Below are 19,819 nucleotides of genomic sequence, written 5' to 3'. Positions count from 1 at the left end.
ATTTCAATTCTTTAGTCACTTCATTTCCCCCCATCACCAAGGCTTGAAGCACTGGAACTTGGAGCAAAAGGATTTTTAAAAGGAATTAAATTTTGGGGATCAAACGAGTGATTGCAAGATGCTTCTGGAAAGACGTGGAAGGAAAGTTGACCTGGAGGTGTGTGCAGAGGACACCTTTCCTTGGGGTCTCAGTTCTGGAGACCTTGGTGAGCACTGCACATTCAGAGCCTGCTAAAGAGAATTTAATAAAAAGATGCTCAGAAGCCCCGTCCCGTCTAATTTTTCAGCCCGCAGCCCGCGTGCAGCTGGGAGCTTCCACCGTTCCAAGCTGTGAAAATTAATCCCTGGTTTGGACAAGAGGAAACATGGCCCACAGCAAAAGTACACAGAGATCTGTGCAAAAAGGATGTCAGGTAATCCCTCATTTGAGGACACACCCCACACACACCTGGTGAACCTCCTTAAACCCCAAATATTTGCCGGACCAGCCTACTCCAGTATATCTGCCCCACAGGCAGAGATCTCAGCAGGACATTTTGCAGGTCTCCACAGATACCTGGAACCTCAGCAGGTAATTCCGCTTTTTCTAGGGCTCAGACCAGGGAGCCCCTTGCCACTGGGTGGAAGCCAAGGCCTTGCAGTTTAGGCTAGGGCTGAAACTACATCTCCTTGTCCAATCCTTTGAGTTGGGGGGGGGGTGTGTCATGCTACTGAGAGCCATGAACTGAATCATTACACTGACTGTTAAATTGAATTTTTAATACTGTATGCTGCCTAGAGGGAAGGGGAGGGAAGGGAAGGGAAGGGAAGGGAAAGTGTTGGGATTTTTATCTTTGCTCAGTGCCCAGACTCACTGCTGTGAGATGGATGGCCACATATATTATTCAAATAAAATAAGAAAGGAAGAGAAGAGAAGAGAAGAGAAGAGAAGAGAAGAGAAGAGAAGAGAAGAGAAGAGAAGAGAAGTTAAAATTAAATCTGTTCAAGCTTCGCCCCAGCTTTCAGAGAACGTAGGCAAAGCAGTGCCCGCTTTCACACAGCGCGGCCCGTGCTGAACTTGACTGCTTCCGCAGGGCAGCCTGCTGTGTGCCCCCCGTGCGCTTGGTGTGTGCATCACTCAGGGCCCTTGCGGGCAGGTCTCCCTTGGTGCCAGCAGAGGGGGAGAGCTTTCAGGATCCCTTTCCTGCTCCCCAGGGATGGTTCAGCCACATTTGGCAGCCCAGATGTGGTCCTTAGAGCTCCAACCGTGGCTTCATTTGGCCACCAGGCTAGGCTTGTTGCGTGACTGTAGCCATAGTTTCCCAGACTTCTTCCCTCCTAGCAGATGAGATAGTTGAACCAGCAGCTTCGGAGTGCTGGCCTTGGCCTGGGTTTCAGGTTTAAGTCACGGCTTGGGCAAGGCAGCGCCCCTGGCGATTCATATATGTGGGAATGCACCCAGCGTCCACCAGGCTCACGGCCCCCCCGACTTTATTTGCTTGCTTGGCTCATTAAAAGCAAAAATCAAACAAGAAGCTGGCTTTTTCCAAAGCAGCGTATTTATTTCTAGGAACACTTTTGTGGTCCCGGAGGCATTCTTAGAAAATGAAACCTGGAGGTAGATTGCAATCAGTCGGCCTAATTTGAAACGATGCCCAGCTCTCTGGGGAATGTGGAAGATCCTGGAGAACTGAGACAAAGAGTACTTTGCACAAGAAAACACATGTTCTTTCTTCTTTTTATTTGGGGGAGGGGGAGTTGAGGCTCCTAGGAAATTTAATGAGTTGGAACAATAAGAGTGACGTCAAGATTTAGGCTGATCTAGAGACCTGACACCATAAGGGTTCTTCTTTCTTCCCTTCCCTTCTTTCTCCCCCTTAAAAAGGGGGCAGGAAATTCTCAGTTTGCCAAGTGCACTTTCTCCCCATTTTCACTGCCAACAAAGTCAACACCAGGCCCTGCTCAAACACACCTTTCTTCATAGGCTCTCAATGCAAAGACACCTGACCCATTAGGGTGTTGTCAGGTTCAGCCCAAAGAACTCCAAGAGACAATGCAATTTCAGTTCTCTTGTGTTTACTAGCTACAATCTCCAGACAGAAAATCTCCCCAGACTGAACCCAAGTTCCCAAGCCAGCCAGCCAGCCACAACACCGTGAATTCCTCAGGGAGGTGCCAGCCTCATCCTCTTGAAGTTCCCACGCTCCTGCTGGGGGCTAAGAGCACGCTTATCTCCCTGAGCCTGGCCTTCATAGGTCCATTCCATCACAGGTGTGTTCTCCGGGCAGCCTGAATCTTGGTGGGCACCACCTGGAGGTTTGCGTATTCTCTGTTAGAAAACAAGACCTGGGGGGAGTGGGGGGGGGGTGTTGCAGTCTATAGCCCTTGTTGGAAAGGATGTCCAGATGCCCAGCAAAAAGATAGAAGGACCTGGGACAACCCTGGGGAGTCAGAACAAAGAGCAGCGAGCAAACTTGCACAAGATGCATGGATTTCAACTCCCAGAATTCCCCATCTAGCATGGATGGACTTCAACTCCCATGCTGGCTGGGGAATTCTGGGAGTTGAAGTCCACCCATCTTAAAGTCACCAAGGTTGGGAAACACCGGACTAGAGCAGTAGCTGCAACCCTGAGTTTTAGGATGATTTCAAGATCCTAGCCCCTAAGAGCACCATCCTTCTTCATTCCTTATCTGGGATTTCTCCACTGAGCTATTCTTCCACACAGGTCGAGCGATCTTTGTAAGTCTCTCACAACCCTTTGGCTTTCAGAAGGGCAGAAAGATTGGAAAGGCTGTTAGAGACTTATTAGCTTAAGTTATAACCCATCAGGCTTGATCCCGGGCTAAATTCAGTGATGGTGTGGGACATTTCTGAGCTGCGTTTGCATCTTCTTTGGCAATTGCTAGGGCTGGGGGTTGCGGGGATGGAAAGAAGCGACACCAAAATATTTTGGCTGACGGTTGCAGTACTCAACCCGCTTCCCTCTGCGTCAAGAGCCCAACATCACTTCCACCTCGTACGCTTCCTTCCGTTTACTATAATGGGAGAGGGGGTGCTGCCTGCAGGCATCGAGGGCAGAGGGGCTTCCTCTACAAGCAAAGACCAGTGGAACCCCGGGTGAATCTTCATTCATGCCAGCCACTGCAACCGAAAGTCCACACGACCAGATGCGCTAATTCTACTTTATTGTAAGGCTGCATTAAGAGAATCTTGCAAGTCTGCACTGTCTCTTTTGTAGCCTGAGAAGTTAGGGGGGTTCCTTTCTGAGTCTCTTTCTCTGCCCATTATGCAGCTGCGGGCCATGCCCTCCCTTATCTGACCGTTCCCTAGGCAGCGTCTCCTCCCCCCCACAAAGTTGTCGCTGAGTTGCACGACCCACTTTTTTGTGGTCTCCTTGCAGCTACTGGATGTCCTTGATCCCCACCCTCAACTGGTGTCTTCCAGACATATCAGATGGCAGGAGTCATGGGTCTGGGCATAATGGGAGTTGTAGTCTCACTCACCTGGAAGACCCCAGCTTGGAAGGAGGCTGGCCCTAGGGCCGTCAGAAACTGAATGAGGCTGGAAGAGGGGAAAGGCGGATTTGCAGGAGAAACCGGGATACCTAACCCATGTTCTCGGCTGCGTTGCCAGCCAGTGGGGAAAGGGGGAGGCTGGGTTGCCATAAAGCCTTGCCTGGGCTGATTCCTCGCCTATTTCCAAAAAACAGAACGTCTCCAAGAAGTCCTCAAGATGCACAGCTTCTGGGTCCTGCTGCTCTTCATTAGCCCAGCCACCACCAACTTCTTAAGTTTATCCCTGACCTACCCGGAAGCTCTTGAAGAGGCCGTCAGACTCTACAATGAAGAGGAAGGTGTCAAGTTTCTCTACCGCCTTGTGAGAGCTGAACCCCGGCCAGACTGGGTGAGTTGCCCAATGTGGTGGAGACATTTCTGGTCCACTTGGCTGCCCACTTGACCGCTCCCTGCTGCTGACACGACACACCAAAAGACGCCCCCGTTTCCCCATCAGTGAAACATCCTAGGCAGCTAAATAGATCTATGGGTGTCTGCAGGGAGCAAGGGTGGAAAATGATGTCCCACCTATCATGAGACCCCCACGGTGATGTCATGATATGATGTCATGATATCATTGGATAAACCAGACATGCGTCACATTCTCCTTCCATCCAGAGTGCCATATCAGAAGAAAGCAGGACAGCAGCTTCAGGGGCTGCGAGTCACTGTCATCCTTCAGCTATGAATGCGCTAGATTCAGTTCTTTGATTAAAAGAAAAAGGAAGAAAATGGTTTAATTTTAGGAGCCTGATAGTTATTGATGGATTTACCAGCCCGCAGTGGCCCAGTATGGTAGGTTACAGTCCATCACCCTTCAATAAAAGGGCCTTCATCCTGCAGTGGATTGATCTGGGATGACGGATGACGACGACGATGATGATACACACATACCTGCAGCTGGCTGGGGGATTCTGGGAGTTGAAGCCCACCTATCTTAAAGTTGCCAAGTTTGAAAAACACTGATGTAGAGAATTATCTTTTTTTTCTTTACCCTATACCTTTTTTGTATACAATAGGCTAGGTTTCCAACTATAGAATTTGTTTACATGATAATGCTCTAGTTATCTTGTTATATCGCTGTTTAGTTCCTAGGTAATATCGCCAAGTATTAAGGTTCTTTGTTTAAAAAGAGGAAAGTTAGTGGAGACATTTTTGGAGCTTCACCAATTTTTCAAAAGCATCTCCTCCCCAGGACCCTGAGGCAGAAGGAGTCCAATCCCTGAAGTTCTCCATGAAAGAGACTGTCTGCTCAGCCATCGAGGGCCTCGACTTCTCCAAGTGTGACTTCAAAGACGACGGGGTAAGTGGGAACATCCAAGTCCTTGAGCTTTTACTCCCTCTGACCTTGGACCAGCTGCCAAATTCTGCTCCTAGAGCCAAGAGACTTCCTTCCTTCCTTCCTTCCTTCCTTCCTTCCTTCCTTCCTTCCTTCCTTCCTTCCTTCCTTCCTTCCTTCCTTCCTTCCTTCCTTCCTTCCTTCCTTCCTTCCTCCCCTCCCCTCCCCTCCCCTCCCCTTTTCTTTCTTTCTTTCTTTCTTTCTTTCTTTCTTTCTTTCTTTCTTTCTTTCTTTTTCTTTCTTCCTTCCTTCCTTCCTTCCTTCCTTCCTTCCTTCCTTCCTTCCTTCCTTCCTTCCTTCCTTCCTTCCTTCCTTCCTTCCTTCCTTCAATTTATATGACCAGGAGACACTACTTATTTATTTCTTCATTTCTTCATTCATTTCTTCATTCGTTCATTCAATTTATACATCTCATATGCATGATCCTGGGCGGCTACCCGTTAAAAACAGAATAAAAACAGTAAAAACCACCAAAATTAAAAAGAACATAACTGACCTTAAATAACACAGCAGCTCGGAACCCTCCTGACATCCCATAGTTAATACCACCGTGACCAAGAAATGGGCTCCCCCTCGTCAATCCTGGGGCTCTCGTCTTCCTCCTTCCTCACCTTTGTGATGCGTTTGCAGAGAGGAAGGCAGAAGATTCCTTGGAGAAAGAATGCAGGATCCGCTAAGGGAGGAGAAACGGCAACTTGGTCCTGGGAAACGGGAACGGGTGGGAAAGAGGCTCAGGGTAACCCCGCCTTGATTCCCTTTGGTATAAGAAGGGGCAGAGAGAAATTCTGGCAGGCTTTGGAGATTCTGTTACAATACCCTACAACAGTGATTCTCAACTTTGGCAACTTGAAGATGCGTGGACTTCAACTCCCAGAATTCTCCAGCCAGCATGTCTGCACGGTCTACACATCTTAAAGCGTGCTGGCTGGGGAATTCCGGGAGTTGAAGTCCACGCATCTTCAAGTTGCCAAGGTTGAGAAACGCTGCCCTGCAACAATAAAGTAGCCTTCCTGGAATCCTTGCTCCGTCTGTTCCCTGACTGGCCTACCTCAGAGGGCTGGCAGTTGGGGACAGCTGCAGCACCCTCTGTAGAGGGTTGGTGGTTGGGATGAGGCCCGATTCAGATGGACGAGGACATGTCCATGAAGTCACCAGAAGTTCAGCTTAACCTGAAAGAGACCTTATATTTTATGGAGCTTGAGACACAAATGAAAAATGGCACTCCTCCCACTTAGTTTAGTGCCACGCACAGAGAGAGCACCATCTAAAGGTGAAATTAACCACTTTCACATTTTTGGGGAACTTAACAGTACATATGAACGCACTCATTCAAATGGGAATTTTGCCACTTTTAAAAAGTATTTTAGGGAAAAGTCCACACAAAAGCTCCATGTGCAAAAAAAGGGGCAGGGCTTCAATCGCACAGTTGCGGCCGCCATCTTGACTTTTTTGACCCCTATCCCATGACACCCCTGGTACACACGAATGGGAGCGTGAACTTCAAAAAAAGAAAGAAAGAAAGAAGCTGAATTTAATTGATTTCTCTTTCCCTGTGGAGGCATCGGAGGAGGAGACGGCTGGTTTCTTTCAGGTGCTTTTTCTTGGAAACTGATGATTGATTTTTCTTTGACAGGAAGTGAAGGTTTGCTCCGCATCCTACAAATATCAGAAGAAACCACAAATGAACCACGTTGACGTGCTGTGCTATTGGTAAGGCTGCAGACAAGAAGGTGCTTTTTTGGCAAAATTAAATGGTGTTCCATTTTTTTTTGTCTTGAATATGTAGCCCAAATCCATCCAGGGTGTCCGCGATGTGGGGAGGGCAGAGATTCCTGCATTGGAATTCGCACAGCCCCCCTTCAGAGACAGATGCCTCTTCCAGGGACGTAACAGGCTCCGGAAAGAGTTAAATATGCTTGGTTTTGACGACTTGCTACCTCTGTGATCTTGGCCAGGTCTAACGTTTCTGGGCTGAAAATCCCAGGGAGTTTGCCAGCCCCTTTTCCAACTAACAAATGTAATTAAAAAGCGTATAAACTGTGCAGCTCCCTTCCACAGATGCACAGAGAGCAGAGGCTGATGTAGGGTGATGTAATCTCACCCCAATTTAAATCCTGCATCAGTCTAGTCCTGGGTTTCTCAGCCTGAGCAGTTTTCAAATGTATGGACTTCATGCTGGCTGGAGAATTCTGGAACTTGAATTGTGCATCTGTGCATCTGGTGAAGGGAATTGCAGTTCATGAAAGCTTACGCCTTCGAATAAAATGCGTTCGTCAGAAAAGAGGCTAGCAAACTCCTGGGGTTTTGGGTTACCGTAAGTTAACCCTGCTCTCCTCCTGCAATATCTGGGCTGCAAAGATTGGTTTGACCACCAGGCAGCAGCAAAGATACCCTGAAAATATTACAGTAATCCTTGGCTGCCTCCTGGTGGTCATCTGAATTTTTCAGGTTTCTTTTTCAGATTTTTTTCTGGAAAAAAAAATTCAAGATTTTTCAAAGGCAAGATGTGGCATGTCTCGCCTTGAGCCCCTGGAATCCGAAGGAAGGAAATGTGGAAGCCGAGGGTTATGATTTAAATATTTAAATAAATTGGCATGGCTAAGTTGGAAATCATCCCAAGTGCATTTCCTTGGAGGAGAAAGTCTTCTCATTTAGAGGAAGTGAGGTGAGGTCAAAAGTGCATCTGAGCATGTTCAGAGTCCTTCCCGAAAAAGAAAAACGGCAACAAACCAAGGTTTATTTTTCAAGAGTCGTAAATGCTTTTAACAGGGGGGTAGATTCCAGAGAAATGGCATTTTCTTGGCCACACTTTTGGGATCTCAGGCTGCAGATCCAAACTGGGAATCAATACAGAAACTCTCTTGACGCTCATTCTCACCAGGTGGTCCCTTTTCTTTGCAGATCAAACTGGCCTCCACTGTGGAACGTCGGCACTTGCTTCTTTAAGAGAAACTCAGAATATTTTCTGATCTTTTGCTTTGCACAGACGACAAACATCCTAAAAAAACCCCTGCCAGAATAATTGTGGTCCCACTGGATCCTCTGCAAAACACAACGAAGTTTATTGTGGACCCCTCTGGGCCTGTTGGCAAAGGGTTCAATAGGAATAAAAGATATTTCTCGCAGCCAGGCCCGAGTATTTCTATTCTCCGAGGCGTTTGGGGCAGGAAAAAAGCAATCGCCGTCATTTCCTCTTCCTGCCTTTGTGCTGCGTTCTTGCTGAATGGACCTTACGTTCTTCGTTTCTACCTGCCGTCCCAAAAATTGTGCTTGAAAGTTGATCTAAAAATCTGATGCACGGAAGAAGGCAGGGGATTAGAAATACCTTTTAGTTGTCGACAGGACACCTTCCCCAAACTGGTTTAATGCGGGGGGGGGAAGCATCTGTTGTCCTCTGCATATGTGCTCAGAAATTAAGTCCCATTGAATGTAACATGACCCACAGTTTAGCCCTGTGTTTCTCAACCTTGGCCACTTGAAGATGGGTGGACTTCAACTCCCAGAATTCCCCAGCCAGCAGAGCTGGCTGGGGAATTCTGGGAGTTGAAGTCCACCCATCTTCAAGTGGCCAAGGTTGAGAAACACTGATTTAGCCCGTTAGGAGGAAAGCCGTATTAGTCTATGGGGGCCAAAAATCAGGAGGGTCTGGTGGCTGCTTTCCACGTGGTGGCTGAAGAAAGCCTTTGACCCCTTCAGAAAATTTAGGGAACCCTCGAAATATGCATTTTTTGCTGGCTTTGGGGATAAGAGCCGTTGCCCAAACAGGCAAAGTATCGGTGCTGGACGCATCAACTCTGCAACTCCACAGACCGGGGACTTTCCGGCTGCCGTCCCAGCTCCAAACCGTGATGCCCCCAGAGGGCAGCAGAGGGCCGGCATGCTCTGCCCCCCTTTGGGGCCGTCCTGCTCGCTCCTCCTATTTTCCCGCAACAACAACCCTGCGAGGTGGGGTGGGTTGAGAGAGAGATTGGCCCAAAGTCACCCGGTTGGCTGTCATGCCCAAGGGAGGCGTAGAACTCACCGCCTCCCCATTTCTTGTTTTCTTTTAATGTTTTTTAATTAAAATTTTACATTTTTTGATTAAAATTTTACAATGCAGTACAGGAAAAGTAGAAAAAAATGAAAACGAAGAAGAAATAAAACAGAAAAAAGTGAAAAGAGAAAGCAAGCCTGGAGTTTTAAATCCCGCCCTTCTTCCTCTCCCGTGTTGCCACCGCCTGCTGACTTTTTCCTCCTCCCTCCTTGACCCTTTTTCCTCCCCCCATCCATAAGTCGTCAGTTCTGCCTTTTCCTCTTTCGGCAGAAAGCCCACACGCGGCTTCCCGTCTTTCGGAAAAGTCCTCATCGGTTCGAGGCGCAAGCAGGGCAACGATCTGAAGGAGAGACCGGGATCCCCCGACCGGCCATGTTCCGACGACCTCGAGAGGGCAGCAAAGCGGGCAAGGCGGGGCGGGGCGGGGCCGGCGCGCCCGGCTCTCCGCTGCCACCTAGAGGCGAGGCGAGGAAGGGCCGACGTCTCTGGAGAGGCGCGGGGCCTCCGGCGAGCGCGCGCTGCCCCCCAGCGGCGGCTCCGTGCCATGGCGCGGCTTAAAAAGTTTGCCGAAGCCGGCGGAGCAGACCCTGACTCGGGAGGGCTCCGGGCGCGTTTTCCCGAAAGATGATGGCAACGTTCGAGCGCTGCAGCCCCCGAGAGCGTGCGCACTCTAGGGACGTCGAGGAAGGGAGCTTTCCCGGTCTGTGGCCTTTCAAGGAAAACGCCCACCAGCTTTCTTTGCCAGGAGCCTCGCTCCGTCCCTCCAGCGCCGGCCGCAGCCCCCGGGCCAGCGTTTCTCAGTCTTGGCAGCTTTAAGACGCGTGGACTTCAGCTCCCAGAATGCCTCAGCCAGCACGCGTGGACTCCAACTCCCAGAAGTCCCCAGCTGATCTGGATCCTCCGGAGCAGAAACTTTCCACCGCCAATTTCCTTTGGCAGAAGTGAATCTTTTGCACGCTCCCACATTTTTGCAGGGCGAGATTTTCCGGCAGGGCTAGGAAGTGCATTCCAGCCTGCAAAATGGTTGTGAGGAAGGAGGCGAACCACCCCGCCAATAGTTATTTTAGCAATCCGCGGCCAAAAAAAAAGGGGGGGGGGTACTTTTGCCCTTATTAAACATGGCGGCACTGGCGTAAGAAAGCCGCCTTTTTGGATTCTGCTGGATTGGGCGCTTGCTGATCCGGCAGCGGCCATCTTTGAAACGGGAACTTCCCTTTGGAATGCCTCCGGCTCGGAGTCGGAACCGGCTCGGGCGAGGGCCGGATTGCTTTTCCCAAAGCTGCTTGTGCCGCCGGGTAGAGGCTGGAGACTCTCAAGTGGGGCTCAGGGGCGAGGAACTGGGCAGGGAGGAGGAAAGCAAGGGAAGAAGATTGGCAGGATGAGGATGAGGATGATGATATGAAGGGGCGGAGGGGGAGGAGAGCTTTGTTTATGGATCCATCCTGCTCAATAATTTTGCAGAGGCATTTATTTTTTAGGTCACGGGATTTCCAGGCAGGGGCAGAGGGGGCAGGTGGATTTCTCTAGGCGGGGAGTTCCCCAGGATTCAGGCATTGGTCGCCGCCGCCGCCCACAGAGAGTGCCTGTTCTGAACTGAGCGGGGGGGGCAACGTTTCTTACTCGCGCTCCTAATAGCCCTGCGAGGTGGGCCCCGTGGGCAGGTTTGAGAGGCTCGCCCGTGCCACCTCTGCCAGTTCAAAGGCAGGCCAGGTTGGAACAGGGTCTACGACAGGGCGCCTCAGCCCCGGCGGCTCTAAGGTGGGTGGGCTTCACCTCCTCTCCTTTCTCTTCTCTTCTCCATCCCTTCTTCTTCTCCATCCCTTCCCTTCCTTTCTCTCTTCTCCATCCCTTCTCTTCTTTTTTCTCTTCCCTTCCCTTCTTCCCTTCCTTCTCTTATCTTCTCTTCCATTCTTCTCTTCTCCATCCCTTCTTCTTCTCATCCCTTCCCTTCCTTTCTCTCTTCTCCATCCCTTCTCTTCTTTTTTCTCTTCCCTTCCCTTCTTCCCTTCCTTCTCTTATCTTCTCTTCCATTCTTCTCTTCTCCATCCCTTCTTCTTTTCCCTTCCCTTCCTTTCTCTCTTCTCCATCCCTTCTCTTTTTTCTCTTCCCTTCCCTTCTTCCCTTACTTCTCTTATCTTCTCTTCCATTCTTCTCTTCTCCATCCCTTCTTCTCTTCTCTTCCCTTCCTTTCTCTCTTCTCCATCCCTTCTTCTCTTTTCTTTTTTCTCTTCTCTTCCTCTCTTCCCTTCCTCCTCTCCTCTCCTCTCCTCTTCTCCGCCCGGGGTCTCCCCGCTTTGCCCCGGGCTCGGGGTGCCGCGAGGGCGCCCTCCCGCGGGGCGGGGGGACGGCGCCGGCGGGAGGTCGGGGAGCGCGCGGCTCGCCGCGGAAGGCCGCCCGCTCCCGCCCGGCGCCCGGGCGGCCTCGGCCCCGCGCCCACGGAGGCGGGCAGAGGCGCGCAGGCTCCGGCAGAGGGCGGGCGGCGGCGGCGGCGGCGGCGGCGGCGCCTCTTCCTCGGCGGGCGAGATCCGCAGCCAGCCAGCCAGCCGGCGGGCGGGCGAGCGCCGGGACGCCCAGCAGTGCGGGGCCGCGGAGCGCAGCGGCGCGGCTGGCCGGCCGGCCGAGGCAGCGCGGCGGGTAAGGGCGCGCGGGCGCGGGCTGCGCGGGGCGGCGGCTGCGGGGCCCGGGCGCGGCTGGCCGGGGGCGGCACGGAGGGCGCGCGAGACGCGGCTCGGCTCGGCTCGGCCCGGCCCGGCCCGGGGCGCGCAGCGCTCGCCGCGGAGACCGGGACGCCCGCCCGCCCGCCCGCCGGGCGCCTTTGTCCGCGGGGGCCCGGAAGAAGGCGCGGAGGGGCGCCCCAACGGAGCCCCCCGCCGCTGGGGGGCCCGCGGGGGCGCAGGTCGGCCCGGCCTTTCCGCGCGCCGGAAACCGCCGCCCCGCCGGCCGCGGCCTGGCTGCGCCCCCGCGGGCGGCCGGGCCGGGCCGGGCCGGGCCGGAAACGGGCGGAGCGTTCACACGTGCAGTCCCCGGGCGCGCGCCCGCAACGCTGCCTCCGCGGGGGGGCGCCGGGCCGCCGAAGCAGGCGGGCCCCTGCCCTTGCGAAGGCCCCACCGGCAGGCGAGACGAGGAGCGGGGCGCCGGCGCTGATCTTCGGCGCGTGCGGAGGGGAGGGGAGGGGCGATGGGGGCCCCGAAAGGCCCCCCCGGCCCGGACAGCCGCGCGCGGAGTCCCCGGTGCTTCGTGCTGCGCGGAGGGCCTGGGGCCCCGGGGCCCCGGCCGGAGGGTCTGGCACGGAGAACTCGCCTCCCTCCCTCCATGCCGCGTTCGCTCCTTTGGGCCTCAGTCGTGGCCCGTGCGAAGAGCCCGGAAGGGCTTGTGGAAATGCCACTGCAGCGCTTGGCCCCGGGGGCACCTTTGCCGGCTGGCAGATTTCACCAAAAGGCGAGCTTTGGTGAGTGCGTAGTTTGGGGGGAAAAGACTCCAGCGCTCCAAGGCGGTCTCCCCAAGGTGGTGTCCCTCGAGCTTGGAGGTGGGCGGACTTCATCTCCCAGAATTCCCCAGCCAGCATGGGGAAGTCCGCCCACCTCCGCCCACCTCCGGAGATGAAGTCCGCCCACCTCCAGGCGGTCAAGCTCGAGAGACACTGCGTTGATAGCACGCGTAGATAGATTTTACTCCTTGTTACTCTTTACCTGTTGGCCACCAGTCGCCAAGGAAGGGATCCCCAAACAGACCGTCCAGCTGCATTAGATGGCACCTCCCGAGGTGCCCAGAGGCATGAGAAGTCTAGCTCGAAGGGGCCCAAGAGGTCATGTAGGCTGACCCCCTGCTCAGGGCAGGGTCCCCAGGAGCCTCTGGCCGACGACCACGCTGCTTCAGTTTCAGGGCCTCCGTTGAAGGAGACGTGCCCGCTTCGTGGGGCAGCCTGCGTCCCGGGCTGCCCGCTCATTCGGCCGGAAGCTCCCCCCATGTCCAGCCTCAGGCCTTTTCCTTGGAGCTGGAACCCCTTGGGGTCTGGTCCTCCTCTCCGGGCAAGAGAAGCGCGGCGTTTTTAAGCCAGCGGGTCCGAGGAGGGAAGACTCTCAGTTGAACCCTAAGATCTTGCACGGGCAGGGCTTTTTTGGGTATGATGTCCTCGTGGATTTTTCTTTTGAGGGTCGCTCAAACTTTTGGAAAGTTTCTGATTCTGTTTTTTCCCTTTCATGCCTTCTTTGGGTAGATGCCTTCGAGATGAGACTGCAGGACTTCGGGCCAGACCCTTAATCGGCCGCCGGGCGGCCTCTCCCAAAGGGCCCCGGTGACTTTCAGGCCGGGGGTGGCACAAGCCGACCCCCGCCCGTCTTTCCTCCAGCGGACTTTTCACGGCTTCCTCCCCCCTTTGGCGCTGGGACTCCATGTGTTCCTCGGCCGCGGAGAGAGGCCAATGGGGAGTCCAGTTTGAATCCTCCCCGTCCACCTCGGCGGCCGCCTCCCTCCCCGGCGCCACCGGCCGGAAGCGCAAGGCCAACTTCTCCAACGATGAGACGGAAACCCTGGTTTGGAATGTAGTCCGGCACTTCGGCGCCCTGTATGGGTCCGAGTCCTTCCGGGCTCACCCCGTGCGCCGCAAACAGCTCTGGACCCAGATCCAAAGCCGGGTCAACTTCCTCGGCTACACGGAGCGCTCCATCGACGACCTCAAGCACAAATGGCGGGACTTAAGGCTGGACGTCAAGAAGAAGATCACCGCCAAGAAGCCCCCGGCCGTCCATCGCACGGGGCCCCCCCACAAGCCTCGGCTGACGCCTCTGGAGAAGATGGTGGCCTCCACGTTCCTGCAGCCCACCCATGATTCGGAACCGGAGATCGTCTTGGATCCAGGTGAGTGGGGAGATTGGGCGGGGGCTCTGCCGACACGACCCTAGAAATGGAGATTGAATGATGTTAAGGACGGGGGAGCCCTGCTTTCTCTTTTAATAACTTCAGGGTGCCTGTGGGGTAGGGTCAGAAAAGTCAAAATGGCAGCTGTGACAGTGAGATCGAAGCTCCACCTGTTTTTTGATGTGCATCACGACCCAACCTGCTTTCAGAGTACAGGTAGTCCTCACTGAACCATTCATTTAATGACCGTTCAAAGTAACAGTAGTGCTGAACAAAGGGACTTACAACTGGTCCTCGCACTTACAACCATCACAGCACCCCCACAGTCATGTGATAGTGATCTGGGTGCTTGGCAGCCAGCTCGCATTTACGACGGTTGCAGCGTCCTGGGGTCACGTGATTGCCATTTGCAATCTTCCCAGCTGGCTTCCGGCAAGCAAAATCAATGGGGAACCATGCGATTCACTTAACAACCACATGATTAGCTTAATGCCATGGTGATTCGCTTAATGACCACTGCAAAAGTCATAAAATTGGGCATGAGTTACTTAACAACTGCCCCGCTTAACAATGAATTTTCTGGTCCCTATTGTGGTCGTTAAGCGAGGACTACCTGTACAACCATAAAAAACAGGAAGTTTCAATTGTACCATGATGGCCACCATTTTCACAATTTTTTTTTCTTTTTAAAGTTTATTGAATTAAAACAAAGATAAGTTTTCAAAAGATACTGTATAATATCAGTAGGTGAACCAAGAAAATTACTGAAGTTATGCCGTTAAAGCTCAGTGTGACACTAATAAAAGCTTGAACCGTACAAGAGAAAGTTGATTGATTGACTGATTGATTAATTGATTATGTGCCATACATAGAGTTATTTTTATGGTATGAAAAAGAATGTAAATCCTGGAGCTTAATGCCAAAATCTCCACCGTATCGTTATTTGTAAATGCTGAAAAAAACTGCAAATCATCAGGAAACAGTCTGACAACCGGTGTTACCCCAAGTCCCCAAACCAAGATTCACGCAGCCTTGTCTTGCTGTTTTTTGACCCAGGTGTCGTTGGCCATTTACAAAACGTTTTGCCCTCAAAATATTGCCTTCCCGCCCATGCAGACAATACATTGTGTTAGGTTGCTGCCAGAGAGCACAACTTCATGCAGTTTGCCCAACCAGATCAGGGAAAGACTCCAACTGGAGACCGAGCCCAGGATTAACCGTGTTAGGTTTTTCTCCTTGCTTAGAGTGGGAGAGCCCAGAAGACGGATTAATTAAAGGTGTTGTGTGAACGCGTCGATAAATTGTAAGGACGCTTACAGAGAAGCTAGACTAGGATGTTTACTCACCGTTACTGAAACTTCCAACGTCCACCAACTGGTGCCTAGTCTCAAAAATGGGCATTAGAATTAAAAAAAAACTGAGTACCAGGCCTAAGGTATCAGGAGCAGGGGGAGCCCCCAAGCTGACCTTGGCCAGTTTCAAAAGCCGAGCAAGGTTAGACTTGATCGGCCTTGGATGGGAGGCCACCAGGAGTTCTCAGGGCTGTTGGCTAGATTGGGAAGTCAAAACGAAGTGGAGCTGAGCTTGCCTTGAAGGCATCTTTATCCTCGCTTTGCAAGTCCTCCAAACGAAAATCCCTTTCCGAAAGCGGCACGTTCTTTCTGTAAGGGGAGAGCTGTGTTCCTCTATGGTGGCAAAAAAATCAGAGAAAAGCTAATCAAATTTGGGAAAAGGGGGCGTCGGGCTCCTGATTTTTTGCACAGACGTCCCAACCTGTTTCAGATTACTTAAGGATCTACTTTCTGCCCACCCTGGTAAGGGCGCGCCCTACACAAAAGGCGAGTTACTCATCTTTCTTCCCCAGATTGCTCCCTGTTAGAAGGCTTGGGACCACATCTCCCATCATTCTCAATCAGCCCTGTGGCTGGGGATTCTGGGACCTGTCGTCCCCAAACATCCCTTCTCAGCACAGGTTCCTAAATTCAACCTCCCCCCGAAATGACCATCCTGGGCCAGGGGCTGCACTGTCAACGCTGCTAGAACCCTCGAGTTGAAAGGGAGCGTCGAGGCCATCCCCGAATTCAAGCATTCCCAAGAGACGATCATCCAGGGTCATCTGCTTGGGCACAGTCCATGAAGGCGAAACGCATAGGCCAGATTGGGAAGAGTGCTGGAAGGGTGGAGGCGGTGCTGCTCCCTGGTTCAGCTACAAAGCGGGGGGAGAAGGTCATTTTCCTGATTTTAGCTGGGTCAGAGGCCTGTGAAAAAGTGAAAGAATGAAAGAAGTCTTAAGCATGCTCTTTCGGGGCCGACGAGCACTGGTTTATGGAGTCCGGTCTTGCTATGCCACTGTTCAGATTCTTCTAAGCTGCTCTGACTTCCAGGTGGGTTTGAAGGCTTTACGGAAAAAATGGTTTTCATTGCCAAAAAAAGCAGCAATGGCTACCTGGCTGCTCCACACGGCAGCTGTTTGGAGGGGGTGAGCAAATCACGGTTGGCAGGCAGCACCCAGAGAGGCCCTTGCCCACTAGCCCCCAAAACCAGCGAGACGGGGTTCTCTTCTTTTGCAGAGATTTTCTTCCCGGGAGCCTCCAAGCAGACGTTCGGGCCCATGCAGCCGGGAAGCGGCCCCCCCGGGATTTACATCGACACCAACGGGCAGCCCTCGGCACTGCCTGAAATGGACGGGGCTGCGGGGCCGCGCCTGGGCGTCCGGAGCCCCGACCCTTCGCTGATGAGCGACTATGCTAGAGGTGAAGGACACAGCAGCTCCGGTAGGTCCCGCAAGGCGACTGTCTGCTCGCTAGAACGCCCACCGTGATTGGAACATGGCATTGGAGGGACCTCGGGGGTCATCTAGCCCAACCCTCTGCTTAGTGTAGGATCTGTACTTTCCCCTCTCTCCTGGCACCGACCTCCCCGCGTTAATGCTGCACTGGCATCGAACAACCCTGCGTACGGGTTTACGATGACATCATTGTGGCATTCACACAATCTCACATTGCGTGTGATGCTGTTCCCCCAGGTGGACGCCTGTGGGGCTCCCCAGAGGTGGGCGTCCCCTCCCATGCTCCCCAGCTTATTCCACCACAATCAAAGTGACTCAGCAACTTACTTAGAAAAAATGCAAAACAGCCCCACATACCCAGTTCAAAAATTAAAAGCCGAACAGCGGGGCAACTATATAAAGACAGTAGAATAAAGGAAGATGGCAAAATCAAATAAAAATTATTAATAAAATATATGTAGGTGCTCACAACATTGGTGCTTGTAAACCATGGTGGCCCATGGTTCAAACCAGTGGTTCTCAACCTTGGCAGCTTTAGGACGTGTGGACTTCAACTTCCAGAATCCCCCAGGCGGCATGGCTGGCTGGGGAATTCTGGGAGTTGAAGTCCGCACATCTTAAAATCCGTTCCCAAGGTCTGTCCTTAAGTTGAATTTGTACGTAAGTCGGAACAGTATTACTGTATAATACTGTATAAGTAGTACTGTGTAATGAACTTGAACCATTGTGTATTTAACATTATATATTTAACTCGAATTTTGCTACAGTAGGCTCTGTTCTTAAGTATGGGTCATCTGTAACCCGGGCGTTCTTAACCCGGGGACTCAGAGCAGGAATAAAAAGTCTGTCCCTCCACCCCTTTTGGACTACAGCTCTCATCTGCCTTGGCTGTTGACCGTGCTGGCCAGAGCTGATGGGCGTTGCAGTCCTAAACACGAGAAGGGAACGAGCTGATTTCCTGGGTCCCATGACAAAATGAAGGCAATTCAGCGGGGTGTCTCCAGCTCTGAGGAAAGGTCCGCGTTGGGGAGGGCTGAGCTGAGGAGGTTCACTTGCTTTCGGAGGGTGTGAGACGGAAGGAGGGAGGTTGCAGGGGGTCCTACGGCTTCCTCACCTGGGCTCCAGGATGGGAGCCGCCAGCCAACCTTGCTCTTCTCTCCCAGCAGACTCTGGACCAGAGCTCCGGACGCCCGAAACGTCCACCGTCTCTCCCCCACTAAGAAATGACTCCCTGGTTTCCTACGCATCCGAAGAGGAAGACCGGGAAGGCCCGGAAGGGGACGGGGGCACCGGCCTCGATCCATCGCTGTCGGCCGAGGAAGACCTGAGGATCTCCAGCCGGCAGGCGATGCTCCTCCGCCGGTGCAATTCCCAGGGGTCGGGGGCTTCTGGGCCGGAGGACGCCCTTAGCCAGGGGGGTGGTCATTCCGAGTGGGGTCACGACGGGGGCGCTGACCTCCCCGTCCTGAGCAGGGGGCTGAACGCCCCCCAGCCGGAGGAGGAAGAGGCAGCCCCCCCAAGCGCCGAGCTGGGCTGCTTGCCACGGGGGCTGATGGGTGCGGCCTGGGAGAAGCAGCCGCCGCCGCAGGAGGAGGAGCAGCAGCCCCCCAGATCTCCGGTGCACGTGGGGGCCCTCCACGATGAATCCCTGCCTTCTTCGGCATCGCCCCAGGCAGACCAGGGGCCCGCTCCCCACCCTGTACCACGGGGAATCGGGGGCTCCCGCCCACGGGAGAGCAGCTGGGAGCCTTGGAGGACTAACCTGTATCGCTTGATGGAGATGGAAGACCGGTGGGATCAGCTCTACCACCAGGAGCTGGCCGTGTGGCAGGAGGAGCGGGCCCAGCAGCGGGACGAGCGGGCACGGGACAGGGAGCTTCAGCTTCGGCTGCTGGGCGTCCTCACTGACATCCGGGATGAACTGTGGTTCTTGCGCCAGGAGCGGGCATCTTCCCGGCAGGAGCGGGCATCACAAACCAGCGCCGAACCCGCCGTCCCAGCGCCGGCCAGCCTGCCTCTGAAACCCGAGGGCCCGCCTCCCAAGCCGTCACCCGAACCCACCCCGCTCTTCTACCCCATCAAAGCCGAAGCGTGCCTCCCGGGACCGCCCGTGCTTAGCGGTGGCCGGGGAGAGAGGGGCGCTGGGCCCCGAAGCCCTCACGGGGTCCCCCGGCGGGGCAGGGGGCGTCCCCGGGGCTCCACGTCTAGACACAGAAGGTTGTTCATGGCCCACAGCTAGGGCGGACGGGTGTTTGCAACGCCCAGGACCAAGGGACGTGCCTAGAGCTCCAGCCTTTCCTCCGGGGGGGATCCAGGGCGTGTGAAAGGGGGTGGATTTTTGTTTTCTTGCACAGATCTAAGAAAAGCTGCTCCAGTGCACCGGCAAAGGGGGTGTGAATGTCTGGAACCTTCTTGATAACACGGGATGATGGTCTGTGTGCAAATGTGGCGATGGTCTATGTGCAAATGAACGTGCATTGGGCGTCAATGCAGCAAAGTTGTCTCTAGACCATGCTGATTTAGAAGGAGATGGCCCCTCAGTGTAACGTATTTTGCACACCCAGCGAAATGGCAAGAATCTCTGGTCTAGGTCACGGTGGTCCTTCGGGATAAAACACAGGCCGAGGGGGAGATGGAACGAGCGTGGGCGTGCGTGAAAGTGCAAAACACCTTAATCTGAATAGATTTGCTGTTCTGTGTGTCTCGGGGGATAACCAATTCTTAGTTGCTGTTTGAGTTTCTTGCAACTCATTTAATGGACTAATATGCCTATATACATAAATATATATCCATAAACTTTTTTTACAAGGGAAAAAAAACACCAACAAAACTTTCCTGTCTGGAGTTTGGTTTAGCTGAGAAACATCCTTGGTGGCTGATTGATTGATTGATTGATTGATTAACTGATATTCCAAATTTATCACCGCCCATCTCACTGCAGAGTGACTGGTTGTCTTTGGACAACAAAAATCCCGTATTTCTTCTTCCCTGGAGCACGGAAAGAATCGATCCCAGTTTTACCACTACAGAGCAGCCGCGCGGGCCGTGGTGTCGTTGCCTGAATGACGTCACGGTGCACGTGAGAGGGGATACACGTGGCCTCGGGGTTGGGGAGATGGGCACGCTTAGAATCCGAACCTTACCGTTCCCCTTGGGGTGCTAAAAAAAGTTGAGATGCATAAAAATCAGATGAGCTTTTATTTGCACGCTGTGGCTGCCATCTTGACTTTTTTGACCATACCTTGCAGCCACCCCTGGCTCTTGTG

At 53.4% G+C, this 19,819-nt stretch overlaps 2 protein-coding genes across 4 annotated transcripts; both read left to right on the top strand.

The window, feature by feature from the left end:
- Nucleotides 1-3,408: 3,408 nt before the first annotated feature.
- LOC103052722 (protegrin-1) lies at nt 3,409-10,829 on the top strand. The gene is given in 5 exon segments (XM_025176267.2): nt 3,409-3,885; nt 4,732-4,839; nt 6,509-6,585; nt 9,148-9,327; nt 9,329-10,829. Coding segments are annotated over 5 exon segments (744 nt in total). The 5' UTR covers nt 3,409-3,714; the 3' UTR covers nt 9,537-10,829.
- A 438-nt stretch (nt 10,830-11,267) lies between these two features.
- On the top strand, nt 11,268-19,398 carry LOC103052486 (uncharacterized). 3 transcript variants are annotated; one of them, XM_088150369.1, is made up of 4 exons: nt 11,268-11,542; nt 13,125-13,765; nt 16,336-16,539; nt 17,717-19,398. In XM_088150369.1, exons 2-4 carry the CDS (start codon nt 13,300-13,302, stop codon nt 18,790-18,792), a joined length of 1,746 nt encoding a protein of 581 aa, XP_088006495.1. In that variant the 5' UTR covers nt 11,268-11,542; nt 13,125-13,299; the 3' UTR covers nt 18,793-19,398. The 3 variants fall into 3 exon arrangements, with proteins under 3 accessions (XP_088006495.1, XP_088006497.1, XP_088006496.1); XM_088150371.1 differs by having other exon boundaries at nt 11,269-11,542; nt 17,720-19,398; XM_088150370.1 differs by lacking the exon at nt 11,268-11,542 and adding an exon at nt 11,867-12,356.
- Nucleotides 19,399-19,819: the final 421 nt, after the last annotated feature.

The sequence above is a fragment of the Python bivittatus genome, unplaced genomic scaffold (assembly GCF_059951505.1).
Source record: "Python bivittatus isolate LINGU-HERP-01145 unplaced genomic scaffold, Pbiv_v1 ctg000610_np1212, whole genome shotgun sequence".
NCBI classification, from domain to species: domain Eukaryota; kingdom Metazoa; phylum Chordata; class Lepidosauria; order Squamata; family Pythonidae; genus Python; species Python bivittatus.
The sequence above is the reverse complement of the archived record's forward strand: the minus strand, read 5'-3'. Positions and strand labels throughout refer to the sequence as shown.